The sequence below is a fragment of the Aedes albopictus genome, chromosome 1 (assembly GCF_035046485.1).
Source record: "Aedes albopictus strain Foshan chromosome 1, AalbF5, whole genome shotgun sequence".
In the NCBI taxonomy this organism is placed as follows: Eukaryota; Metazoa; Arthropoda; class Insecta; order Diptera; family Culicidae; genus Aedes; species Aedes albopictus.
In genome coordinates, this window is record NC_085136.1 from 141,420,349 (window position 1) to 141,447,133 (window position 26,785).

Consider the following 26,785-nt stretch of genomic DNA (forward strand, 5'->3'; position numbering starts at 1 on the left):
TCCCCCCCCCCCCCCCCTCTCCTTCACGAGGCTACAGCACGTGCACATCAATTCTGCCAGGAACTTTAATGGAAATTTTCTTGACTTCCTGGCAGAGGAAGCTCTCAGTTAATCAGTTGATTGATTTGTCTTTATTATAGAGATTTTCAGACCTTGGCTGGTTCGTCTCTTTCGCTCTCAGTTAATAACTGTGGAAGTGCTCAGAGAACACCAACGTAGAAAGCAGACTTTGTTCCAGAGAGGACGTGGATTTCTGTTTTCTCTACAAACACAAAAAAAACTCCATTTAAAATAAACTTTTGATGTAATATAGTGAACATTTTGTATCTCGATGTTCTACATCTCCCTATCATTCAAGCACATCTTCGTCAACCAAACTTACCATAGGTTTCAACCCGAAAATATTAATCTGCTCCTTAGCAGCCAGAAACCCTCGAACATCATCGTACCGCTGAACACTTTTCTCGAACTTCATTGCATTGCGCTGATCTTCCTCTTGGTCGTCTTCCGAGTCGCTACCGTAAACCGTCCTCTTTACAGGTACTTGGTCCAAGCTGCCTTCATCGTCGCTGGCCTCCTCATCCGAGTCAACCATTTCGATTCCCTTGTCCTTTAACGCCTGCCTTTCCCGTTGTTTAAACTCAACACCAATGGGTTCGATCCGCTCCCGCAGCTGCACCAAAACTGGCTTAAAATGTCGTTTAACGATTTTTGAGTTGATACTTTCCAGATCATCGATAGTTGGCACCGATCGTCGGTCGTCTTCTGCCAGGCAATCGTGTTCGGTCCCATCCACAGCGAAGAACTCATCTTTGATACAGGGTTTGTCCTGCTCGCAATAGACTCGATCTGCACCAGGAGGCATATCTAATGGATGCTCTGAGTTTTCTGTGAATCTAGCATCAATTTCAAGCTGACTTTCATTGTCATCCTTATTGGTCAGTTTCTTCATTGTGATTAACAGTCGTTGACATTCTTCGGTGGAAGCACTGAGCTCGTTCATTACGTCTTCCATTGATACGGCTAGGTCTTGTAACTGACCTACTTCCTTGTTATCCACCAGACCCGATACTGTTTCATCTAAAACCCTTTCGATTTCATTATACCGATAGACGGTACTGTAGAGCTTGGCGGACAAACTCAACGACAGTGTTCGCAGATGAGTCAGTTCGGGTGGAAGCGACTTAACCGCAACTCGGGGAGCACGTTTTCGGTTAGTGTCCAGTATTGCAGTAAGTGGTGATAAACAGAGAGATTTTTGATCATTCAGCTTTGAACTTAGTTCCGGAAGGTTGCACCGGTCTAAGTTCGATAGGCCACAAGCGATGGAAAGGACGAGTCGTGTTAGGAACTGAGATTGCATGTACGCGAATACGTTGTAGTAGTCCTGAAAAAGAGGTTTAAGAATCCCAAACATCTTGAAATTGTTCACGAAGTGTCTGTGTATTAATTCACCTTTATCGCTCGGGAACTTCTTGCGTTTTCAACGGCACCCTCGGAGAACAGCTCACAATCTTCCAGTGACTCAATTGGCGCGTACAAGCTATTCCACCGTTCCGTCAGCGGACATTCCCTCTCCAATCGCTTCACAGCAGAGTGAATCAACTTGACGGTCTCAATGCAGCAGCTTGCACAGTTGCCGACGAACGAATCCATTTCGAATCCGGATTTATCCAGGGAATCTTGCACACCTCGAAGGTGTTGACTTTCGTTCAGGAAGAGAAGATTTTTCTTCACAGCCATTTCAAACTGTTCCAACGAGTCGACAAAATGTGCCAGCTGCTTCCGCTGCCGTTGGTATCGATATTTATTGAGGCATTTTATGCCACAGCATGCACCATAAGCGGCAATCAATGTGGAAACCGAATAAAGCCATTTAGTGTTGGCAGGAAGAAAATAACATCCGATGGGAATCGATCCCAAAGCGGCTAGCTTTCCTGCGGAGAAGTATGAATGTGATCCAGTCTGCGTGATTTGCTCGAAGCAATCTTCTAGTATTTCGACATGATCAATTAGTAATCGTTTTGAGTTTAAAACTTGCAGCAATATGTCCTTTTGGTGTTCCTAAAAATAATTATGAATGACTTCCCACGTTATAGGAGAATTCACTGTAGCTAGAAAAAAATGCTAGTTTTTGACTTACCTGAAAGCCATCGATTTCCGCAATGAAATGTGACATTTTTGTTACTTATTGCATTGTGTGAACTTAGCCAGTTGTGAAGTAGCTCTTACAAATCAATATTTTGAATCTAATACACAAGGAATCTTAAAATTTAAAAAAAATAGTGAACTATTTTAGAGCACCGACCGGCAAAAGCACAACAAAAAATGCATTTTTGTGCAACAAAATCAAAACATCCAAAATGCACTTGCGTTAAGCTAGGCACCAAAATCCAGGCACCAAAAAAAAAATTGTGCTTCACTTTACCGAAAGCAGCGCCATCTATGTGTCGTGTCAGGTACTAAGCCAGGCACCAAAATAAAGTTGAAATATTTCCACCAGGCACCAAAATGCAATTAAGAAGCTAGGCACCAAAATTTTGAACGGAAATTGCTGCAAATGAATCAAAATCTGAAGAAAATTGAATTTAAATAGAGGTAAGACACAAATCATCAGTTTTGCAGCAGTCTAAAGGAAGGATGAGATCTTAGGGGAGTTTGTGGATCTAAGGAAGTGGGTAGCAGAAGGGATTTTTTCCCTGCCCACTTAACTATTTTTGTATGGGAAATTATAAAATGTTTTATGAAGCGAAACACAGCGAGGTTTTCCATGAGTGCATCAAAGAGTTGCAACCTTTTTAATTTAGTTGGCGATTTTTTGGCATTTTATACAAAACTTATTTCGCATAGGTTATATACTGCCCCCACTCGCATGATAGTCCCATCTTTGCTGGGTTTTCTATTCATATGGGACTGTTATGCGAGTGGGGCAGTATAGGAGAAAATCACACACATGGAAATCTTCTTACAAAGTCTACTTAGTCAAACTTTGAATACTGTTCGAAATCGTTTTGAGGTGCTTTCTAGTATGCTGAATAAGATAAGCAAAAATCCCTAGGGTGTAAGTTTCATTTTTGGCGATTTTTTTTTACAAAACTTATTTCGCATAGGTTATATAGGAGAAAATCACACACATGGAAATCTTCTTACAAAGTCTACTTAGTCAAACTTTGAATACTGTTCGAAATCGTTTTGAGGTGCTTTCTAGTATGCTGAATAAGATAAGCAAAAATCCCTAGAGTGTAAGTTTCATTTTTGGCGATTTTTTTTACAAAACTTATTTCGCATAGGTTATATAGGAGAAAATCACACACATGGAAATCTTCTTACAAAGTCTACTTAGTCAAACTTTGAATACTGTTCGAAATCGTTTTTAGGTGCTTTCTAGTATGCTGAATAAGATAAGCAAAAATCCCTAGGGTGTAAGTTTCATTTTTGGCGATTTTTTTTACAAAACTTATTTCGCATAGGTTATATAGGAGAAAATCACACACATGGGAATCTTCTTACAAAGTCTACTTAGTCAAACTTTGAATATTGTTCGAAATCGTTTTTAGGTGCTTTCTAGTATGCTGAATAAGATAAGCAAAAATCCCTAGGGTGTAAGTTTCATTTTTGGCGATTTTTTTTTACAAAACTTATTTCGCATAAGTTATATAGGAGAAAATCACACACATGGAAATCTTCTTACAAAGTCTACTTAGTCAAACTTTGAATACTGTTCGAAATCGTTTTTAGGTGCTTTCTAGTATGCTGAATAAGATAAGCAAAAATCCCTAGGGTGTAAGTTTCATTTTTGGCGATTTTTTTTTACAAAACTTATTTCGCATAGGTTATATAGGAGAAAATCACACACATGGAAATCTTCTTACAAAGTCTACTTAGTCAAACTTTGAATACTGTTCGAAATCGTTTTTAGGTGCTTTCTAGTATGCTGAATAAGATAAGCAAAAATCCCTAGGGTGTAAGTTTCATTTTTGGCGATTTTTTTTACAAAACTTATTTCGCATAGGTTATATAGGAGAAAATCACACACATGGAAATCTTCTTACAAAGTCTACTTAGTCAAACTTTGAATACTGTTCGAAATCGTTTTTAGGTGCTTTCTAGTATGCTGAATAAGATAAGCAAAAATCCCTAGGGTGTAAGTTTCATTTTTGGCGATTTTTTTTTACAAAACTTATTTCGCATAAGTTATATAGGAGAAAATCACACACATGGAAATCTTCTTACAAAGTCTACTTAGTCAAACTTTGAATACTGTTCGAAATCGTTTTTAGGTGCTTTCTAGTATGCTGAATAAGATAAGCAAAAATCCCTAGGGTGTAAGTTTCATTTTTGGCGATTTTTTTTACAAAACTTATTTCGCATAGGTTATATAGGAGAAAATCACACACATGGGAATCTTCTTACAAAGTCTACTTAGTCAAACTTTGAATATTGTTCGAAATCGTTTTTAGGTGCTTTCTAGTATGCTGAATAAGATAAGCAAAAATCCCTAGGGTGTAAGTTTCATTTTTGGCGATTTTTTTTTTCAAAACTTATTTCGCATAAGTTATATAGGAGAAAATCACACACATGGAAATCTTCTTACAAAGTCTACTTAGTCAAACTTTGAATACTGTTCGAAATCGTTTTTAGGTGCTTTCTAGTATGCTGAATAAGATAAGCAAAAATCCCTAGGGTGTAAGTTTCATTTTTGGCGATTTTTTTACAAAACTTATTTCGCATAGGTTATATAGGAAAAAATCACACACATGGAAATCTTCTTACAAAGTCTACTTAGTCAAACTTTGAATACTGTTCGAAATCGTTTTTAGGTGCTTTCTAGTATGCTGAATAAGATAAGCAAAAATCCCTAGGGTGTAAGTTTCATTTTTGGCGATTTTTTTTTACAAAACTTATTTCGCATAGGTTATATAGGAGAAATCACACACATGGAAATCTTCTTACAAAGTCTACTTAGTCAAACTTTGAATATTGTTCGAAATCAAAGTATTCAGACATTATCAGATCAGGCAGGATATCCTAGGTCATCCAAACTGTTCTTGAGTGTAGATCCTAAAGTCTGTGGGGATAACGGTAACTTCTTTCATTATACAAAGCTACGATTTGTAATCTATCATGACCAGTATGTCTTCTGAAAGGTTAACAGACAATATCAGATCGGGATATCCCAGGTCATCCAAACTGTTTAGTTTAGATCCTAAATTCTAAAAATGCAAAGGTAATTTTTTTCGGATTACAATGCTACGATTTGTAATCTATCATGTCCAGTAAGTCTTCTGAAAGTTACAGTGGTTGTTTTCATCAACTAAGCTTCATAACAGTAAGGAAGCCCATAATATCCCAAAAATGTATAACAACGCTTATTGTTCCTCTAACTGCTTTGGCAAGTACAGTGGACTATGTAATACTACTTAACGTAGTGGCAAAAACCATTATCACAAAAGTAGACCTAAAGCTATGGTCTTCGGGGTATTGTTGTTGATCTGCAATATCTCAACACTATCTTGAAATAACTCATGAGATTATTATTATTAATTTATTAATGACACTTTACACTGGGGTGCATGCGTGTCCTACTCATGATATGCCAGGGGGATTACAGATTACAGTTTAAAGTTCATTGGGAGAATAACTAGATGTTACTATGAAGAACTAAACTTCAGGATAATTTGGACGACCCTCAATGTCCCAAAGGTTCATAATAATAGATAGTGAACTTCAGATTGGTACAGTCACCGCGATTGATTATGAAACGTTACTGAGTATGTCAGATATAGCTGATATTACGAGATTTCTGAACTCAAAAATAGTTTGGATGACCTGGAACATTTCCATAATGATGATGATGATGATTGTGTACCCACCATCAGCGCAAGGATTACCTATGGCTGCAGAGTAGGCCGTCCCTTATTTTGCAAAAAATGGAAATGTTATAAGTTCGTTAGTGGCAAATGATCGTTTCAGCTAAGAAATGATCGTGTCAAAATTTGAAGTCCGTATCTCAAGGCTAAGTGGTCCCTCAAGGGGCCTAAAGATGTCAAAAATGATATGGGACCAAAAAAACATGAAATTTTTTTCAATGAAAAAATACGCTATTCTACTAAAACCGGTGATTTTAGAACACTAAAGGACCAAAAATGTGCTTAGAATTGCGATATCTCTACTCGTTTTTGAGTTATTGAGCAAAATAGTTAAGGTTTCCTTAGGAATGAAAAAATGGTCAAAAATGCTGATTTCTCGGTCATTTTTTGTCAATATCTCGAAAACGAGTAGAGATATTGCAAATCTAAGCAAATTTTTGGCCCTTTAGGGTTTTAAAATCACCGGTTTCAGTAGAATAGCGTATTTTTTTGCCGAAAAAAAATTCATGTTTTTTTATCCCATACCATTTTTGACAACTTACTGCCCCTTGAGGGACCACTTAGCCTTGAGATACGGCCTTCAAATTTTGACACGATCATTTCTTAGCTGAAACGATCATTTGCCACCAACGAACTTGTAACATTTCCAATTTTTGCAAAATAAGGGACGGCCTACTGCAGAGTCATACCGGAACGGAATGATCTACCTGATGGTTTGTTGTAGCAGGGTAAGCTAAATTCACTGGAGACCTTCGGAAAACAACATGATAATTGTTATCTCGTGACAAAGTCTGGCCACCCCACGAACATTTGCCCGGAAACCAGTTCATTTAACTTCCTTAGGCTACCCCTCCGAAATCCCCATATATGTCATGTTCAAATATAAAAAGTAATAATATGGAACGAACTCACCGGGTAATCCTGACCAGCTGGTTTTGTATGTTTGGCTTTGGTCTCAGCATGCAAACGGTCCAACCATATTAAATGTGCACTCGTTCACACCACTCGCTGATTCTCCGATCGTCCATCGAAGAATCCAAAAAAAATACATAAGCGAGAAAACCCGACGCACTGAAAAACAATCTCTTGGATACTAGCATTTCCGAACTCGGAATAACGACGAACACGAGCACCACGACGCGGGCAATGTGGTCTCTTGCCACCGAGCCATCGTCGATCGTTTACACAAAGTGCGAACAAAAAACACAAAGAAAAATACGAAAACGCGGGAACGACGAAATGCGGTTAGTTTCAGCCTCCGCGCCCTGCTTGTCACTGACGACCGTCGACCTTTCACTCTTCCATCAGCGTTCCACCCAAGTACGAACTAAACACACAAAGAAAAATGCAAAAACGCAGTAAAGACGAAATGTGGCATGTTTCAGCCTCCGCGCCCTGCTTGTCACTCTGGAACATTTCCATAGTGTCTCTAAATGACATTTAAGGTTTCAAGAGTTTCACGGATTTCAGCAGATTATGCTATGCAATTATCTATGGCGAAACGCATAAAGTTATTCTTGCAGATTTGAAGGACTTCATTATAGAACAGTATCAAAGTAGACTTCAGATTGCTCCAGTTGCTACGGTTGATTATGCAGTGGTACTCAGTATAACAGATATAGATACTGTTAGGAGTGTAGACCTGAGGTCATGAACTCCAAAGTAGTTTGGCTGACCTGGAATATCCCTGTAGTGTCTCTAAATGAGATTTGATATTTCAAGAGCTTCGCGGATCCCAGCAGATTTTGCAATACTGTTATTTATGGCGAAAACACATAAAGTTTTTCTTGTAGACTTAAAGGACTTCATTATAGAACAATTTGGACGACTCTGAATGTCCTAAAGGTTTATAATAAGCTAGTAGACTTTAGATTGCTCCAGTTACTGCGGTTTGTTATGCAGCGGTACTCAGTATAACAGATATGGATACTGTTACGAGTGTAGACCTGAAGTCCTGAACTCCAAAGTAGTTTGGTTGACCTGGAATATCCTTGTAGTGTCTCTAAATGGCATTTGAGATTTCAAGAGCTTAGCGGATCTCCGCAGATTATACAATACTATTATTTACGGTGAAAACACATATAGTTATTCTTGTAGATTTGAAGGACTTCATTATATAACAGTTTGGACCACCCTGAATGTCCCAAAGGTTTATAATAAGTTAGTAAACTTCAGATTGCTCCAGTAACTGCTTTTGATTATGCAACGTTACTCAGTATAACAGAGATGGCTACTGTTACGAGTGTAGACCTGAAGTTCTGAACTCCAAGGTAGTTTGGCTGACCTGGAATATCCCTATAGTATCTATAAATGACATTGTAGATGTCAGGAGCTTCACGGATCCCAGTAGGTTATGCAATGCTATTATTTGTGGCGAAAATATATATAATTGCTCATGTAGATTTGAAGGACTTCCCTATAGGAGAGTTTGGAACACATAGAGCATCCCAGAATATAAAACACCTTTTGACGAGGGCTAAATAAATACATAAAAACGTAACCCACATCCAAGTTCAGCTTTTAGAACAACTGGTATGTTAATTATTTCATTTTCCCAAATTTCATGGTGTTCAGGATATTCTACGTTATCAATGAAGTCCCAAATACAAATATTCTCATTTTTCCCTAATAAAGGACTCAATTTGCAACAACTTTGCCGAAGACAGTATTCTGTTTTATCGAATGGGTGAATATATACAGCCGTTTCTATGTTGGGGTCATACAGGGTGTTAGGTTCCTGAGTGCAAACTTTTTAAAGGGTGATTGAGGACCATAAATGGTGAAAAAAATTGTTCTACGCATATGGTCAAATCTCAACCGTTACGTAGTTATTGAACTTCCCATGTTATTGACTGTTATTGCCTTAACTGGCAATAACTTGAAAATGGTCAAACTTTTCAAAGTTTTTTTACCCTCATTCGAAAGATTATTGAATTGTCTATCAAATGGCATCTTTGAATCGATTGGTTTAGTTAAATAACTAAGTTTTCTAGAGCAAAATAGCTAAAAATAGTGTATTTGTATTGGTTTTTGTCGATTATCTTTGAAACATGTGTAATAAATTAAAATTATTTCTTTGTCAAAGTTGTGGCCCCTGTTACATTCTACAATTCGTTCTTTGACACTAAACTTCTAGCTCTTATCGTTTTCTTGCAATTTTGATTTAAATGTGCGGCACAATGCGCAAAAAAGTGCTTTCCATGACAGTTGCAAATTTATGATCTGAAATGCGATGTAAAAAACGAAATTGCTACAAAACGATAAGAGATAGAAGTTTGATGTCAAAGAACGAACTGTAGAGTAAAACAGGGGCAACAATTTTGCCTTAGAAAGAATTTTTAATTATTACGCATTTTTCAAAGATAATTGACAAAAATAAATTAAAACACACTACTTTTGAGCTATTTGCTCTAGAAAACTTAGTTATTTAACTAAACCAATCGATTCAAAGATGCCATTTGATAGAAAATTCAATAATCTTTCGAATAAGGATAAAAAAACTTCGAAAAGTTTGACCATTTTCAAGGCCATTCCAGCGGTTTGATCCGACAAGACCGGAAGAAAGACTTGGTCTTCTTGGCAGTATGCTTCGGGTCGTTGTCCTGCTGGAATACGAACTTCTCTTCAAGGCCCGTCTGGAGCAGCGAAACCTCCAGATTTTCTCGCAGGATGTTGATGTAGGAATCCGCCGTCATTATCCCGTCGATTTTCACGAGACCACCCACTCCACTCCACGAAAAACATCCCCACATCATTACATTTCCTCCTCCATGCTTCACCGTGCCTTGGATGTGGGTTAAATCCCGAAAAAAAAACTGAGTCTTGCCTTCTGCAAGAAATCCTTCATAAATCTAAGTCTACAATAAAAAAGCCATCGAGAATTTTGATGAGAATATGGAAAGAATCAAGTGACTAGTTTACCAAATATCCTAGTAAAATTACAAATTTATTAAGACTTACGAAGATAAAAACACAATAAAATAGAAAAGACATTCTCTTTTATATGTTATATTCCTGAAAAACATTTGAAATGTTTCAGCTATTTCAAGATGATAACTAGGTAACGAAGACAGAATTAGGCCTTGTCGATAAACTACGTAGACTCTTAGGAGGGGGACGGGGGGTCTGGCCAAAGTCTGTGCTTCATACACATTTAAAAAAAAAATATGAACAAAACTCTACGAGGAGGAAGACGGGGTTGGGGTTCTGAGATGGCCGAAAAAAGTCTTCGTAGTTTATAGACAGCGCCTCATCAATTTCCTAAAAGTCCTTCAAGTGGAATCCGTATTGCAATTCCTAGTTTTTGAAATTATTTTGGAAGAATATCGAAACATCTACTAGACATCCTGTAATCTTATTTAAGGATTCAACCGATTTCAATGAATGCTTAAAGGCATCAGAGAGTTTAGCAAGCAAACCCGTACGAATTTTCGAAAGCGCTTGATGAAGCTTTTGAAAGTATTTTTGAAATATAAGTTTTACAACATAAATGTGGTGCATTTCCGAGATAAAACACTGTAGGAGTTCTAAGAGAGTTTGTCGGCATTGTGGCAGACCTCTTAGAGAATTTTACATGAAAAGTTACACGATTCATGAAAGAATTTTTGACAAATTAGGAAAGATTTTAAAGTGCATTCAGATATTAAATAAATAGGAATTCATGATGGAAGTTTCGCCATATAAGTTCCGTGGAACTAACTATTGAAAAAATATCGCCAAAATCGAGAGGTACGCCCTCGGGAGTTTTCGTTAATCAATTGCACATGCCTTCAACTATCTAAAAATATTTTTGTTCGATTTTTAGATTCATTTCATGATAGCACTAGAGACATTTTTTTCATGATGGAAGTTTAACCACATAAGTTCCGTCGAACTAACTATTGAAAAAATATCGCCAAAATCGAAAGGTACGCCCTCGGGAGTTTTCGTTAACCAATTGCACATGCCTTCAACTATCTAAAAATATTTTTTGCCGATTTTTAGATTCATTTCATGATAGCACTAGAGACATTTTTTTCATGATGGAAGTTTCGCCATATAAGTTCCGTGGAACTAACTATTGAAAAAATATCGCCAAAATCGAGAGGTACGCCCTCGGGAGTTTTCGTTAATCAATTGCACATGCCTTCAACTATCTAAAAATATTTTTTGCCGATTTTTAGATTCATTTCATGATAGCGCTAGAGACATTTTTTTCATAATGGAAGTTTCGCCATATAAGTTCCGTGGAACTAACTATTGAAAAAATATCGCCAAAATCGAGAGGTACGCCGTCAGGAGTTTTCGTTAATCAATTGCACATGCCTTCAACTATCTAAAAATATTTTTTGCCGATTTTTAGATTCATTTCATGATAGCACTAGAGACATTTTTTTCATAATGGAAGTTTCACCATATAAGTTCCGTGGAACTAACTATTGAAAAAATATCGCCAAAATCGAGAGGTACGCCCTCGGGAGTTTTCGTCAATCAATTGCACATGCCTTCAACTATCTAAAAATATTTTTGTTCGATTTTTAGATTCATTTCATGATAGCGCTAGAGACATTTTTTTCATAATGGAAGTTTCACCATATAAGTTCCGTGGAACTAACTATTGAAAAAATATCGCCAAAATCGAGAGGTACGCCCTCGGGAGTTTTCGTTAATCAATTGCACATGCCTTCAACTATCTAAAAATATTTTTTGCCGATTTTTAGATTCATTTCATGATAGCACTAGAGACATTTTTTTCATGATGGAAGTTTCGCCATATAAGTTCCACGGAACACATTTATGTACATAGTATTATGTTATATTATGTAACAGAATTAAGTTGATAGCCATGATCAATCTCAGATGTTTAAATTACTATTTACTTTTATGTCCTGCTGGAGCTCCTCATGCGAGTCTTGCTAAAAATGTTAAAGGACACTGCAATGGCACGCTTCGGTTTATTATTTTTGGTGCCTAACTTAACAAGACACTCTAAAAAAATCTTCACAGTAAGATTGGACCGCTTGGGTAAGATTAGTGGACGCGCTTTGAGCGCGTGTAGAGTTCACCAGGAGTAACTCGAATTTCTCGAAAACCAAAAATTCATTCAATAAAATATGTTAAGGCGTCATTGTGCATAACCGCTGCCAAATAAACGCTAGACGGATGGATATTCCTAAAATATAAAAATAGTCCATGACTCATTTGATCCAACCCCTACGGTATATATAACAGTTCTCCTTGACATGATTTAAAACATATATTAAGATTGATTGAAGTTGAATTATCTACTTAATTATGTATACTAAGGAAACGATGTGATTTATGGCCGATTTGATTGCAATGGAAATCTTGCAAAATACGGACTGGCTGAGATTTTTTTAAAGTGGTTTTATTGAAATATTTCAATGTTGACGGATAGATGGCGTTTTGTCCGGAAAGATGAAAATTTTGGTGCTTCGGATTTTTTGGTGCCTTAGTTGACTCAAGTCAAAATGCAACTTTCCAGCTGTCAAAAGTTTAAATAACTCTGCTACCAAAATTTTAGACACGCTCAAAATGCTTAACGCAGAAATGTACACAAATGAAAGACGGCTTGCAGTAATGACAAGCATAAAAATGTTTTTAAATTTATTGCAGACTACATCTCAAATTGGACTATCACACTTTTTTTGGTACGCCTAAAAAGTGTGATAAAAGTGCACATTTGCCTCAGATCGTCTCGACGTCTTCGGTGCACTTATTCCTCCATTTATTTACAAGGAATAAGTGCACCGAGGACCTCAATTCGATCCGACGTATCCCTGCGCTGTAATCACACTATGAAGGTGTGTGCACACTATTGTGTCAGTCCAATCTGGGGTGCAGTCAGCAATACCATGGCAAAATATGATCATCGACCCACCAACGCTTCTTGTGTGCGTTTTGTTTCTTCTCACATCAACCGGTTCGATAGCCGAGTGGTAGCGTGCGAGCCTAGTGATGTCAAGGTTCTTGGTTCGAATCCGGTTGCCAGTAGAAACTTTTTTTAATTGAAAATCGAGTCCATGGTAAAATAGGAGGCAATCAGTGAAGTACTAGATTGAAAGTAGTGAGCTGGATTTTTGTATGGTGAGATGATCAATTCTCAATTTCTGCAATGAAATGATACAAACAGCGTGGGTTATATGATTTCTTGCCTAATTTGATGCTGTTTGAGCAAAAGTTTGGGTTACTGTGTTGTTGAAGTTGCAAGAAATAAATAATATGTATGGGGATTTTTTTTTTGTTCGGGTCGAACTGTCATTTAATCGATTGAACTGTCATTGTATCCACGAAAATAAAAACTGTTTTGTTAATTTAACCATCAAACCAAAGGTGTTGGAATCCAATAAAATCACGCTATACTCAAAAAAATGAGCTCTTTCCATTAGACTATAGAAAATATCAATATTTTATTCACTAAACAACCCAATTGCCTCCTTGCTGCGCTGACATCGGTTTTTGCTACTGTGGTATAGTTTAGCAGACCGCTGAGTAGGTGGTTGTGGTAGATATGGTGTGGATAGTGAAAATTAATGCGCCATGAATTCTCTCCGTGCGTAACAATGAGAAAATGATATCGCACAAGCCTATATGTAAAGAGCTTTTCCATTTGACATTTACGTTAGTAAAAGCTCCAACGCCATTCAGTAAATGCGATGCCAGAAGCGTGTGATTGTGTTGATGAATGCATGCATGAAACGCGCGCTTTCCATCGAATACTGCATGTATATGTGCATGCCAGGAAGCGCCGTCGTGGACGATGAATGGTGAGTAAGACGTACTGATGTATGAATGATATGGATGCAAGAGTATGCGTGTGTGATAGAAAGCTGCGCGTATGGAAAAAGATCTGTACGAACATGATCTTCAGTTTAGCAACGACTTTTGCAGCGGATGGATGCCGTCCGTATCCATTCGTAAATTTTGTTCAAAAAATGTTTTCCCAGTGACGGTTACCACAATGGCGTATCTCGGTAGGTATGATGTGATTAGAAACGTTTAGTTTCTGACTAGTTGGAGCGACAGGTCTCCAAAATTAATTTTCCGGAGCGACAGGTCTCCGAGAACCAAATTTCGAAGCGACAGGTCTTCGAATAGAAATGCTGTGGAGCGACAGGTCTCCCAGCTTAATTATCCGGAGCGACAGGTCTCCGAGGACAGTTGTTAGAGCGACAGGTCTCTAATTTAGTATTTCCGGAGCGACAGGTCTCCGTGTACTGTGTTTTCGAAGCGACAGGTCTTCGAAGAGTAGTTTAATTTTCCAGAGCGACAGGTCTCTGTTACCAAAGCGATAGAGAGACGAACCAGCCAAGGGCTGAAAGTCTCTTAAATAAAGACAAATCAATCAATCAACCAAAGCGATAGATCACAAATAATTGAACACAACAGCACCGGCTACGGTAAATGTGAACTGTACTTGAATGTTCATGGACATTCAAAGCACATATTAGATTTGGAATGAATTTCGATTGGTCACAGACAAATAGACATATCCCTCAATCATAGACTAAAAGCTACTGTATAACATGAATAATACAGGAACTTGGATACAGATTGAATTTGAATTGAACTGATTTTGACTTCAATTGAATTTTGATCAAATCTCTAAACATACTCAGCAATCTGTCACAGGCAAACAGACCCAGTAACACGGAAGTTGGATTTAAATTGAGTTTGAATCGATTTTGGATTAGTCATAGACAAAGAGTCATAGTGCACAATCAATCAATCTCTGGCATTTATGTTTCGAAAGCGACAGATCACAGAGAATTGGGCACAAAAGCACCAGCTAGGGTAAATGCGAATTGCTTTGAATTGGAATGCTTTGTTTTTGTCCACGGAAATTTTGAATTTAGATTAAATTCGGAATGAATTTGGATTAGTCGCAGACAAAGAGACATGTTACTAAATCATAGACTTACAGTTCATGTATAACATGACAAATACAGACATTTCGATACAGTTTGAATTTGAATTGAACTGATATTGGAATTAAACTTGAATTTGGAAAAAATATCTGAAACATTCAGCAATCAGTCAAAGGCAAACAGACACTGGAACGCGGGTTTTAAATTAAGTTTGGATCGAATTTGGATTAATCATAGACAAAGAGTCACAGTACTCAACCAATTAGTCTTTGGCATTTATGTTTCCAAAATGGCAGGTAACAGATAATCGGATACAACTGCACCCGGAACGTTAAATGCGAACATGAATTGTTTTTTTTTTGTTTATAGACATCCAGAATTTAGAATAATTTCGGAAAGAATTTTGATTGTTCAGAGACAAATAGACATACAATCACAAGCTAAAAAAATCCTGTATAGCATGGCTAAAACAGATTGTATTTTAATTCAATATCAGTTGGACTGAAACATAGTCAGCAATTCGTCACTAACAACAAGAGCCAGCAACAAGAAGGCTGGGTTTAAATCGAATTTGAATCAGTTACAGACAAAGAATCATAGTGCTCAATCACTGACAAACTGGGCCGGAATCAAATACGTCTGATCTAATTTGAATTTGTATTAGTATCAGTACAAAAGAAAAAAAAGAGTTCGAAATGGTCATAGTCAAACTGACCCAAAATTGCGAACAATGTATTTTAGCTTGAATTATAACTTAATGACATTGAATTTATGTTTGAATAGGATTGGTCCTAGACGTAGCAGTGTATGCTGTATTGAATGTGATTGGGACTGCATTTTGAAGTGACAAACAGACATGGTATGCATGAATATGGATTGAGTTCAAGGTGTCATGATGTATCACTAAGATTTCAAACAAATCATTGACATTTTACTTATCAACATTCTGTGCCTCGCGTCTTTGAAGTGAGAAAATAACGCAGCAGAAAAAGTATACGAGTATTCGCTTTGGTGGGTTATCGCTTTGAAATTTTGAGTCACATATCCAACATAACTGCCTATGTTGATTATGCCATAAAAGCCTTAAATGAATCACAGACAAGCAGACATAGTAATCAAACATAAAGTGTTTCTGTATATACTATGAATGTGCATTGCCAAGTCAATGGCTGTTATCATTACATTAAAATTCAACTGAAATTGAATTTAGATTGGGGCATGATTTTGAATTATTTGGTGGAGTTGATAGGTTGTAATAATAAAATTTAACTTGAAATTGATAAATATATGAATTAGATTACGCCTGAAGAAAAAAATATACTTACGAAAAACTTTTGCGTAAAACAGCACTTGATGATTTTAAATTATTTTGGACAGTATTTGAATTGGATTTGACTTGGAATTGGATTGTGATTGGAGCGGATTTTGAAGGCAGCTATATTATCGCTCATTTAAAAATTAGAAATTAGCAATAATCTTGATGAAAATCGCCTAACACATTGTATGGGTGAAGCAATAAAAATTTCGATTTTTGTTGAATAACTGGCAATCCTAAGGATATTTTTCAATAGTTTTTTTTGTGCAGATGATAAAAAGAAGGAACATCTCTATGTTATCAAAAACTTTGATAGTTTTTATTATTATTTCTGTGAGATATGGGCTATTGCTAATTTTTGCCGTTTCAGTGCGCGTTAATATTTTAGTGGATTTTGAATAGGATTGGACTTGGAAAGGATTTGAAATTGGAATCGATGTGGATGGAACTTGGAATGTATTTGAATTGTATTTGGATGGGCTTTGAATTTGAATGGATTTGGATAGGATTTGATTTGAATTTGAATCCGGATTTAGATTAGACATTAATTAAATTTAGGCTATATTTGATTTGTATTCGAATTGGATTTGACTTGGATTTGATTTTTATTGCATTTTGAAATGGATTTGAGATGAATTCAAATTAGATTGCATTTGAATTTTAATCTGGATTTGGGTTAGACTCTAATTGAATTTGAATTGGATTATGATTGGATTCGAATGGTATATGGGTTGCAGTTGGATTGGATTTGACTTGGACTGGATTTGAATTCAATTTGAAATAGATTTGTATAGGAAGTGACATGTATTGGATTTGAAATGGATTCGGATTCGATTTAAATTGGATTGCATTTGAATTGGAATCTGGATTTCGGCTGGTCTTTGATTGGAATTTGAAGTAAATTTGGAAAGGATTCGTTTGGATTGGATTTTGATCTGAATTTGTATGAAACTTGGATTGAGTTTGGATTAGGCTTGGATTGGGTTGGACTTGGATTGAATTTTAAATGGATTTGAATTGGATTTAGGTTGGATTCGGACTGGATGTGAATCGCATTTTGATTGCATTTGAATTGAATCTGCAATGGATATGGATTGGATTTGTATTAAGGTTGAATTTGGATTGGATGTGCATTAAATTACGAATGGATCTGGATTGAATTTGGACTACATTTGAACTGGGTTTTGAGTAAATTTTGTGGCGGACTTAGTTTGAAATCCGTTAGACAGATGGCAACAGCGATTTTGTTAAAAAAAAAGACACGGACACCGTCTTCAGCCAGAGGCTGTACAGACTGAACGAAACTTAACACCAGACAACGGACACACATTACGTGCACCAGTGAATGCGAGGAAAAAACATTTCTTGCGAAAACTTCAATCACTCGGAGCGGAAATCAAACCCTCACCCCATGGCATGGTACGTTTATACGCTTGGTGACGCTAACCGCACGGCCACGCGGCTCCAAGATTTGAAAATACTTGAATTAGCTTGCATTTTCAATTTTAGCTGTCACTCTCATCGCAGTAAGTCGTCATCGCGGTCTCCATACAGAAAAATTAGGATAATATTTTAATGACTAAACCCAATTGGATTACTTTCAAACAGATGTATACTTCGCTTATGGAACGAATATTGCTGATTTTAACCAAATTAGAATATTATGTGCTTGATATATTTTGATTTTGTTTTAAAAGAGCTCATTATGGTATACTTGATTAGGAATAATAAATTTTGAACATCGTATGACAATATTTTTTTTTTTGCTGATGCAAATATGCTTTTCATATTAAAGAGTAGAGGAGGGAGCGAATGTGGTAGATATGGTGTGGATAGTGAAAATTAATGCGCCATGAATTCTCTCCGTGCGTGTCAATGAGAAAATGATATCGCACAAGCCTATATGTAAAGAGCTTTTCCATTTGACATTTACGTCAGTAAAAGCTCCAACGCCATTCAGTAAATGCGATGCCAGAAGCGTGTGATTGTGTTGATGAATGCATGCATGAAACGCGCGCTTTCCATCGAATACTGCATGTATATGTGCATGCCAGGAAGCGCCGTCGTGGACGATGAATGGTGAGTAAGACGTACTGATGTATGAATGATATGGATGCAAGAGTATGCGTGTGTGATAGAAAGCTGCGCGTATGGAAAAAGATCTGTACGAACATGATCTTCACTTTAGCAACGACTTTTGCAGCGGATGGATGCCGTCCGTATCCATTCGTAAATTTTGTTCAAAAAATGTTTTCCCAGTGACGGTTACCACAGTGGTGTGGTAGGAAAGATCATTAGTAAGTGTACATAAGGTGATATATTCCCGAAATCTGACAGTTTTTTGATGACGTAGTTCAAATCGTTCATAGGCGATCTAGTACTCCACACCAATTTGATCTGCATACGTGAAAAACGATAAGAACGACGTCACATGTTTACATCCAAAATAGATGTTGACATAGGTTTCTAGCCTGCCTTGTGATATTTATGCCGTGATTAGTTATAGAACTGTCAAGAGAGAAACACCATATCACCACATTGGCGACGAGATTGCGACGAGAAACAAGAACCCCAGCACTTGAGGAAAGGCGGTGTAGCTCCAGCAGATTCTAGGGATTTCAAATGGGAATTTCATCCGAAGTTGTAACTTGTTGGGCGACGGGTAGTGATGGGGAAGATGGGTGGCAAGGATTAGCCGTGCCCACCAAGCCGTGGGTACCAAGCTATGACGTATGCCAGGTACTACACTCAGAATAATTAACATATTAAATATAAGTGCCCTGCACTGAGATTGTGACCAATTGCTTTTGCACTTAAAAAATAAGTGCAACACTATCAAAACTTTGTCAATTCAGTCAAGATTAATTTTATGTGCGAACCTTTTGCTTTGTAAAAATCAAATTATGGGTTTTCAATTGTGAGGCACATGGTTCCTATTACAAAGAATAACAAAATTATTGGCAGTAGGAGTTGGCTTTGAAATAAAAATAAATGATAATTTGGAAGAATCTGCGATCGAACAGTTATAAATAACTTTTCAGATAATTTTCTAAGATTTTGGAAAATAATTAACCAGCTCGATCACAGGTTATGCCAAACTTGATTTGTTATGCAACACTAAATAAAGAGCGTAGTTGACGATTGTTACAAAATACTTTTTAATTATAAGCTATTGCGCACTTAATCTGCCGATCCGCCGACGACACCACGGCCAACGAAGATGATGGACCAGTGAGATCCGCAGATGCCACGATGAGTTCCCGCTGGCTACCGGTCAAAAAGTACGTCTCAATCGCCCGTCCATCCCGTAGCTTCCAAATCGTTTACGATTTCGTCCTGATGGGTGACGGTGCACCGTCACATGGAGAAGCGGTCGATGTGCAATTGGGTTTTTAAGTTTTCAAAAATGTATTGATTTTTTGATTTTATACGAAAGAGCACCTTTTTCTGAGTCACTATGATTTTTTTCAGATTTTTAGTAGTTTGTTTTGATACCTAAAATCAATTTCAAAGAGATTTTTTGAAATCACTTTTTGACAGCTGGGCAACTGTTTGACAGCTCCGCCCAGTACAAACTGCGACGAGGGGTGATTCGACAAATCTCTCCCATACAAACTTCAAATTGATTTTTAAATAAGTTCCCGGACTCCAAAATTCATGAAAATTTGGATTTCGGCTCAGTTTGACACGCAGATTCAGAATATCGAATTATCTCAACACCGTTAAAGAAGCCAATTCTCGATGCAATTCTATCGAAAATACAAAAGATATGTGTATTTTGGAAAGGATTACAAAGTTCCAAGTGGACTACTTACCTTCAAAAACAAGAAGCAGCACGATCGGCAAATTTCCTGAGCACCTTGATGTTGAAAGAGATCTTTTTTCGGAGCAAAACGTGGGTCTTCTGCGCGCGCCATGCTCGTTTCGCGTTTGTTATGCTTGTGTTTGGATTTTAAGTTGACAGGGTTGCTTATTAAGTTGTTGCACTCTAAATTCATTATAAGACAAATCAAATTTAACATAGTAACTTTTAATTCTCATTAGATGCACATAGAATGATTTTTTTCTCTCTCGTTCGTCATCTGTGTGCTTTTTGCACTTAGATTCTATCGGTAAAATAATTTGAGTGTAGCAGGAGTACCCTTAAGTCGGCGGGAAGCGGTTGTCATCCACCAACCGCGTCAGACGCAGTCGAGAAACAATTGAGATAGTCTTTTATTTGTCCGGCGGGTGAACGGATTTCCGATACTCTGTCCGGCAAACACTGATCGATACAACCACGAATTGTTTTGTAGACGTACATCGGAACGTATCCCCAAAGTCTTTCGGTTGGAACGTAGGGATAAAATGCACAAAAGTGATCGCTTCGAGGCTCTGACACTTTTGGGTCATGGCTTGTATGTCATGTATACAGTTCCAAATCAAAACAAACTTGCCAGCTGTCATTCCGAATTCCAATGTGGCGCATTGATCTATCATATTGGATTACCTTCCTTTTACTTCTTGGTTTACTTGGACGCATCTGAGTAGAGGCTTAAGCCTTCAGTACACGCTTTGCCAAGTGTGCATTTTTTTCCGCACGGATAACCCAGCAGACCAACAGTGGTCGCAACATTGACAAAACATCGGCAATGTCAAGCGTTTGCTTTGGTGTTGGTTGATGCGTGCGGAAAAGTTTGCACACTTGGCCTCGCACTTGGCAAAGCGTGTATAGTTTATTGCATTGCTAACTGGACTGCGACAAAGTGCGGAATCTCAAGTAGAAGTGCGATATTGCATCAAATCGTTCCGGTGTCTTCACCGCACTTATTCATCACGAGCTAATGAATAAGTGCGGTAAAGATACCGGAACGATTTGACGCAAAATCCTCGGCAAAATCGCACTTTTATTTGAGATTCCGCACTTCATCGTCGCACCAGGCGTCGCACTTATTTTTTTTTTTTTTGGGATTTGAACCACTGCGACCATTACTTTGATCTATTGTGGTATACCCCTGTTTAGTTTCGCATTTGTTCAGGACGACGAGTCACCGTCGCACTTATAACCGCGCAATGCGCAATACTGAAGGCTTTAAGGGGCTGTCCATAAACCACGTGGTCACATGAGGGGGGGGGGGGGGGGGGGTTTGGCCAATGACCATTTTGTATGGACAAATAAAAAAATTTGTATGGGCAAATGACCACGGGGGGGGGGGGGTGGTTGAAAAGTCCCAAAAAAATGACCACGTGGTTTATGGACAGCCCCTAAACATCTTTGTGCTGAGCGGTTTTCTCGTGCACGGCTTTTGGTAACCAAATTGGTAACCCCTCGCCGTCCAAATGTGACATATTAACGCGCCGCTTCGAAATCCCGTCAAACTCCGATGGCCAGCTCATCTCGGCTTTGCATTCGTGTGTGCTGTCAAAAGAGGAAAGCAACTTCGTAAGCTGGTATCGCGGAAAGAAAACTTTCATTTTTTCCGGAATAACTAGTGAAATCTCCCGTTCGCGTAGAATATTTCCCGGAGTGGAACAGAACCAACGTTCGGGCGGTTAGTGTGAAATAGTGAAAAATAGTTTTGGGGTGCAAATGAAGCGATTACGGTGCGGGTTTCTGTGGCTGTTGATTGCCGTCGTCTGCCAGCAGACGGAGGCAATTATGTTCCGCCTGGCACCGAACATGCAAAAGTGTCTCAAAGACGAAATGCAGGGCAATCAGATAGTGGCCGGCGAGTACGAGGTCACCGGTGCGCCCGGGCAGAAGATCAACTACGTGGTAAGTGACGGGATTTGTTGTTTACGGTGTGGGGGAGAATGCGTTGCTTTTTTCGACTTTCTAGTTGTTGCTTTTGTTTTTTTTTCTTCTGTAGGTTCGCGACAGCAAGGGCCACATAATGTCCCAGAAGGAGGACATCAGTAAAGGCAAATTTTCGTTCACCTCGGAGATGTACGACACATTTGAGATCTGTTTCATCTCGCAGGTTCCGCCGAGTAAGTTTATTTTTGGTGGGAGGGTACACTGAGAGAAATCGCGTTACTAATTCTTTCATAAATTTTAGCTCACCGCGGGATTGAACAGGACGTCGCCCTGGACATTAAGAAGGGTATTGAAACCAAGAGTTACGAAGGTGTAAGTATGCGTCACTCCATTCGGCATCGCTCATTGCCGTTATGGCTATCGTTTCCTCCGAAGTGCTTATCTAGTTTCTTCTTTTTCTTTCCTTTGGAATCGAATTTACCTCGTTACTTTTTTATCAACAATCATGAACTTGGTCGTAACAACTCAAAATTGGTGTAACTTCCTATTGCTGTTGTGATGATATGGCTTGAAATCGTTTCGGCAAACGAAGTTCATGAGTGCCGTAAGTTAGAGATGTTATCAGTTTTGCTATTAGATAGTGAACGATTTTGCTTGTTTTGTAGCTCGTATCCATTCCCATCTGTGATTTTCTGATATTCAATATTGTACTTTGACCTATATATTATTCATTTTGTTTCTAAAAACACTATCTTAGATTAAATGCTTCTTCACAAGTAGTAAAGTTTAAATATCATCTACAATACGACCATGGACGGCGTATGTAAGTTTTGTGCCTTCTCGATTCGAGTTGATAGTACTTTTGACACATAATATGTGAAACTGGTATCATTGTAGCATTGCCCTTGATATCGAAATGAGTTCATTCTGGCTATGTTGTTCAATCAATAGGCTTGCAATATTTTTTTTGGACAATTCCTCCCAGGTTGTTGGAGAAATTCTTCTCAGAACTCCGTGCGAGCTTAGTATCTATTATATGAGCCCTTCCACAGCTATCAACAAGGAGCTTCCTCTGCCAAATGATCATGATCATGTCACATGATCGTGTGACAAGCACGAAGATACTCTAGTCTAAGAAGTGCTTGTTCAACAGCTGAGAAATAGGTTCTTCCCCAACAGTGATGTAATACCAGAAAAAAGAGGACAACTATGGTCTATTCTATTAATACACCAACAAACCTTCATATTTGTTTCGCTTTTTTCAGTTAATCTAGTTTTATCAAGCTGTGATGGCAAACAAACTAATCAACCTGCAACCCATAAAGCCCGAATAGTTTCTAAACCGAGTGCTGTTCTTTTGTTTGTGCTAAAACTATCACTTTTGTTCGAGATATCCCTTTGGTGCATCAAACTGATTCGTAATCGAGCCTTATTTACCTGTTTTCAGATTGGCGAAGCCGCAAAGCTGAAACCTCTTGAAGTTGATCTCAAGCGTTTGGAGGATCTATCCGACGCCATCGTGCAGGACTTTGCTCTCATGCGAAAGCGCGAGGAGGAGATGCGTGACACCAACGGTAAGATCGCGGACCTTCCCTGGTTCATTGGGGTGGAATGCCTATGTTTAATCTCTCTATCCTCCCATTGCAGAAAGTACCAACAGCCGCGTGTTATTCTTCAGCATCTTCAGTATGTGCTGCCTGCTGGGACTGGCCACGTGGCAGGTTCTGTACCTGAGGAGGTACTTTATCGCCAAGAAGCTGATCTAAACGAAAAGGAGCGGACGAATTTGATTTTGGTTTGAAAAGTTGTGAGTATGGGTGTATGTGTGTTCGTGTGTGTTCAGTTGAACAATAGAAGATTGAGTGAGCCTAGTGATTGCACGTATTGTTTCGAAAGACCCCCAAGAGGGATCATCCCTAGTAGGCAAATCTGAAAGATGGCGGTAGGTATCTAAATGACCAGATGCCCAGAGTGTGGAATGCAGCGGAACAAATTTCATTTCGTATTTTCTTCGTACTGACGTTGATGAGTTGGTTTATTGAACCCCGGCGCGAATATCGTGTATTATGTTTCTGTTCAGTTTTTCAACCGTTGGCAACTGGTACCTTTTTGCGTCTTCAATGGGAAAACTTTGTTCAGTTTAAATCCTCCGGGCTAATGTGGAGGATCCAGCTTCTGTTGTCCATCGGTGGCCTTACACTGAAGAAAGTTTTCACATTGGTTTCATCTGATTTTCACATGAACTGTTTTCATACGTGTACCCATTGAATTTTATGGGAATATCACATAGATTTTGCGAAGTTATGTGAGTTTCCAATAGAATCTATGTGATTTCCTAATGTTTTCCATAGACCGTATTGATTTCATGTGATATTTCCGAAGAAATTTTCATCGGAAAATCCAATAACAGTTATATAGCCAAACTAATGGAAATTTTCCATTGGATATGTGATTTATTTTTTCAGTGTATCAAACGGAGGCTGAAAGGTCAATGTTGAATATAAGCTCAAATCTGATAATATAAAGTTTTCTTTGTTTTTGGTTGTCGTAAACAGGTTTTATATAGTTTAATGTAAACATAGACTTGATACGTTTGTCGCATTCAAATAAAAGAACTTAAATGACGGTGAAACTTGACTTGCCATTTTTGAGAACGTTGTCCCATAAGAGTTAAGGATAGCCAAAACAAGAACTGTGCGTTAAGCCTTAATATCTGTCTTTGCAACTTTTTAGTATGTGTATACAAATTGATGAAATCAAGCATATTTTTTTCAAATAGACGTATTTAATTTTTTCACTGATCTGAGTAAATTCATGGTCAATGTTGACGACCATTTCACTTAAATAGTTTTTATATAAAAAGACTTTTCATAAGTTTTTTCGTGCTTCAAATCACCAGGGATATAGCGTGCACTAGGTAAATAAGAAACAAAACCTAGTCATTCCATATTATTTTCTCAAGGAATTTTGACAAAAATACAAATACACCGGGTTGGTTATAGAAACGTCATGCCAGATATGTCGCTTTTGTATGGTGCCAGTTTGGTGTATCTGTTACTTTGAATTTTGGCCAGATACGTCGTTTGCTTTTCTCATATATCAAAACGGTGTATCTATCAGCAAAGTTGTAATTGACGAACAGTTCTTTTTGGTGGACGATATGAACGTGCGGCACATGATGTGGTACTGCAGCAAATGCAACATAGCCGGACGTATTCTGCACCAAGAGTATGAGTCCACGGACTTCTACTTACACGCTCCGGAGACTCGCACCTGCAGTAGCCCCGGCGGGAAAGATCATTCGCTGCTTCGACAAAGCGAACTGGAGCACATTCGCTCGAAAAGTCGACCTCACGGCAGTTTGGGTCAACGATCTGGATCGATCGGAAAAAATCGACTATGCAATTGGCAGAATCACCACGATCGTCAAGGCGACTGAAGAGGCTGCTGTTCCTACGCGTAGGGTGCTTCAGAAAAAGAAGAAAATCCCCGACGAGCTGAAGCTGCTGATTCGTTTCAGAAGACAGTTTATTCGAAGACGGGACCCGCTGGTTGGTGCGGTTGTAAAGCATTTGAACAACGTTATCAGCACCATAAGTTCAGAGTTCCTCGCAGGTCGATTACGATCAATGGTCAGCCAACTACATGGGACGATGAAGTCAAATATCTTAGAGTGCTGTTCGACAAGGAGCTGAAGTTCGACAAACATGTGAACTACGTCACCGGAAAGGTTGATAGGTCTACCATAGCGCTGTACTCCCTGCTGAATCGACGGTAGAAGCTGCTGCACATTAAGAACAAGTTGCTGGTGGTCAAGTGCGTCATCCGACCAATGATCACCTATATGCATCGGCGGTTTGGGGCAACTGCTCAATCTCACCGCAAAAGGCTGCAGGTGAAACAGAACAAGCTGCTCAAGATGGTTCACAACTTGTACCCTCGGTACCCGATGGACGATCTCCAACAAGCTTGCTGGAGTCGACACCGTCGATGCAAGCATTGAACGGGCCACGAGATCCTTCAGGACTTCCTGTGAGATGTCAGCGAATCCGATCATGATGTCATGATGTCCACCCGCAAACGAATCACAGAAGCAAAAAGAAATGGAAAGCAACGAAGAATTGCAAAAAAAAAAACAAACTGTCAAACTGCACAATCAGCATCAGGATAAGAGTATAGTGGTTTCTGCTTTTAGTAGTGTTGCGTGTACGTACACGCTGCATTACACGAACACCACTTGAGTTACTGGTTGAAAATAGTAAACAAAGATCAGCTGTTCCCTCCTCTCCTCTCCTCTTCTTGGCGTAACGTCCTCACTGGGACAAAGCCTGCTTCTCAGCTTAGTGTTCTATGAGCACTTCCACAGTTATTAACTGAGAGCTTCCTCTGCCAATGACCATTTTTGCATGTGTATATTCGTGTGGCAGGCACGAAGATACTCTATGCCCAAGGAAGTCAAGGAAATTTCCTTTACGAAAAGATCCTGGACCGACCGGGAATCGAACCCGTCACCCTCAGCATGGTCATGCTGAATACCCGTGCGTTTACCGCCTCGGCTATATGGGCCCTATCAGCTGTTCCCAGCAAAATCAAATGGGCATATTTTCAACCGGTAGATTTGCATTAGTGTTCGTGACACCGCGCTGCGAAACCACTATACTATATAGCCAAGCTGAAGTACTAAGAAAGTGCGGCAGGAATAGGAAACGTAAAAAACAAACAAAAAAATCTACGGAACCCTAAACGAATTAGAAAAAACTCTCAGTAGTTGTGTGGGCAGGATGACAGTACAGACAATACAATTTTACCGTCAGTTTTGGAAGCATTCACAAGTGATGACTCTTCGATATTAAAAAAAAACCTTAATCATAAGGGAAAAACCATAAGCAATAACCAATAGATTTTAGATTATAAAAATACAAGTTAAATGCAACAGAGAAGGTTAAAACTTATGAGGCAAATTTGTTGAGAGGGAGAAATTCAGTATTTCAATAAG

At 38.5% G+C, this 26,785-nt stretch overlaps 2 protein-coding genes across 2 annotated transcripts; one reads left to right on the forward strand and one right to left on the reverse strand.

Annotated features, from left to right (window-relative positions):
* Nucleotides 1-285: 285 nt before the first annotated feature.
* Nucleotides 286-4,909, reverse strand: LOC115255932 (uncharacterized). Its single transcript, XM_029854150.2, has 3 exons — nucleotides 2,144-4,909; nucleotides 1,456-2,064; nucleotides 286-1,387 (listed from the first exon to the last, which is right to left on the reverse strand). Exons 1-3 carry the CDS (start codon nucleotides 2,177-2,179, stop codon nucleotides 350-352), a joined length of 1,683 nt encoding a protein of 560 aa, XP_029710010.2. The 5' UTR covers nucleotides 2,180-4,909; the 3' UTR covers nucleotides 286-349.
* Nucleotides 4,910-21,440: 16,531 nt separating this feature from the next.
* Nucleotides 21,441-24,421, forward strand: LOC115260613 (transmembrane emp24 domain-containing protein bai). The gene is made up of 5 exons (XM_029861646.2): nucleotides 21,441-21,807; nucleotides 21,902-22,022; nucleotides 22,091-22,161; nucleotides 23,237-23,363; nucleotides 23,437-24,421. Exons 1-5 carry the CDS (start codon nucleotides 21,622-21,624, stop codon nucleotides 23,553-23,555), a joined length of 624 nt encoding a protein of 207 aa, XP_029717506.1. The 5' UTR covers nucleotides 21,441-21,621; the 3' UTR covers nucleotides 23,556-24,421.
* Nucleotides 24,422-26,785: the final 2,364 nt, after the last annotated feature.

Coding starts and splice junctions, on each gene's coding strand:
- LOC115255932 (XM_029854150.2), bottom strand. CDS start 2,179: ATGTCACATTTCATTGCGGAAATCGATGGCTTTCAG. Junction 2,065..2,143: donor CGGAAATCGATGGCTTTCAG/GTAAGTCAAAAA, acceptor AATTATTTTTAG/GAACACCAAAAGGACATATT. Junction 1,388..1,455: donor GAAGTTCCCGAGCGATAAAG/GTGAATTAATAC, acceptor CCTCTTTTTCAG/GACTACTACAACGTATTCGC.
- LOC115260613 (XM_029861646.2), top strand. CDS start 21,622: ATGAAGCGATTACGGTGCGGGTTTCTGTGGCTGTTGATTGCCGTCGTC. Junction 22,162..23,236: donor AAACCAAGAGTTACGAAGGT/GTAAGTATGCGT, acceptor ACCTGTTTTCAG/ATTGGCGAAGCCGCAAAGCT. Junction 23,364..23,436: donor GGAGATGCGTGACACCAACG/GTAAGATCGCGG, acceptor CTCCCATTGCAG/AAAGTACCAACAGCCGCGTG.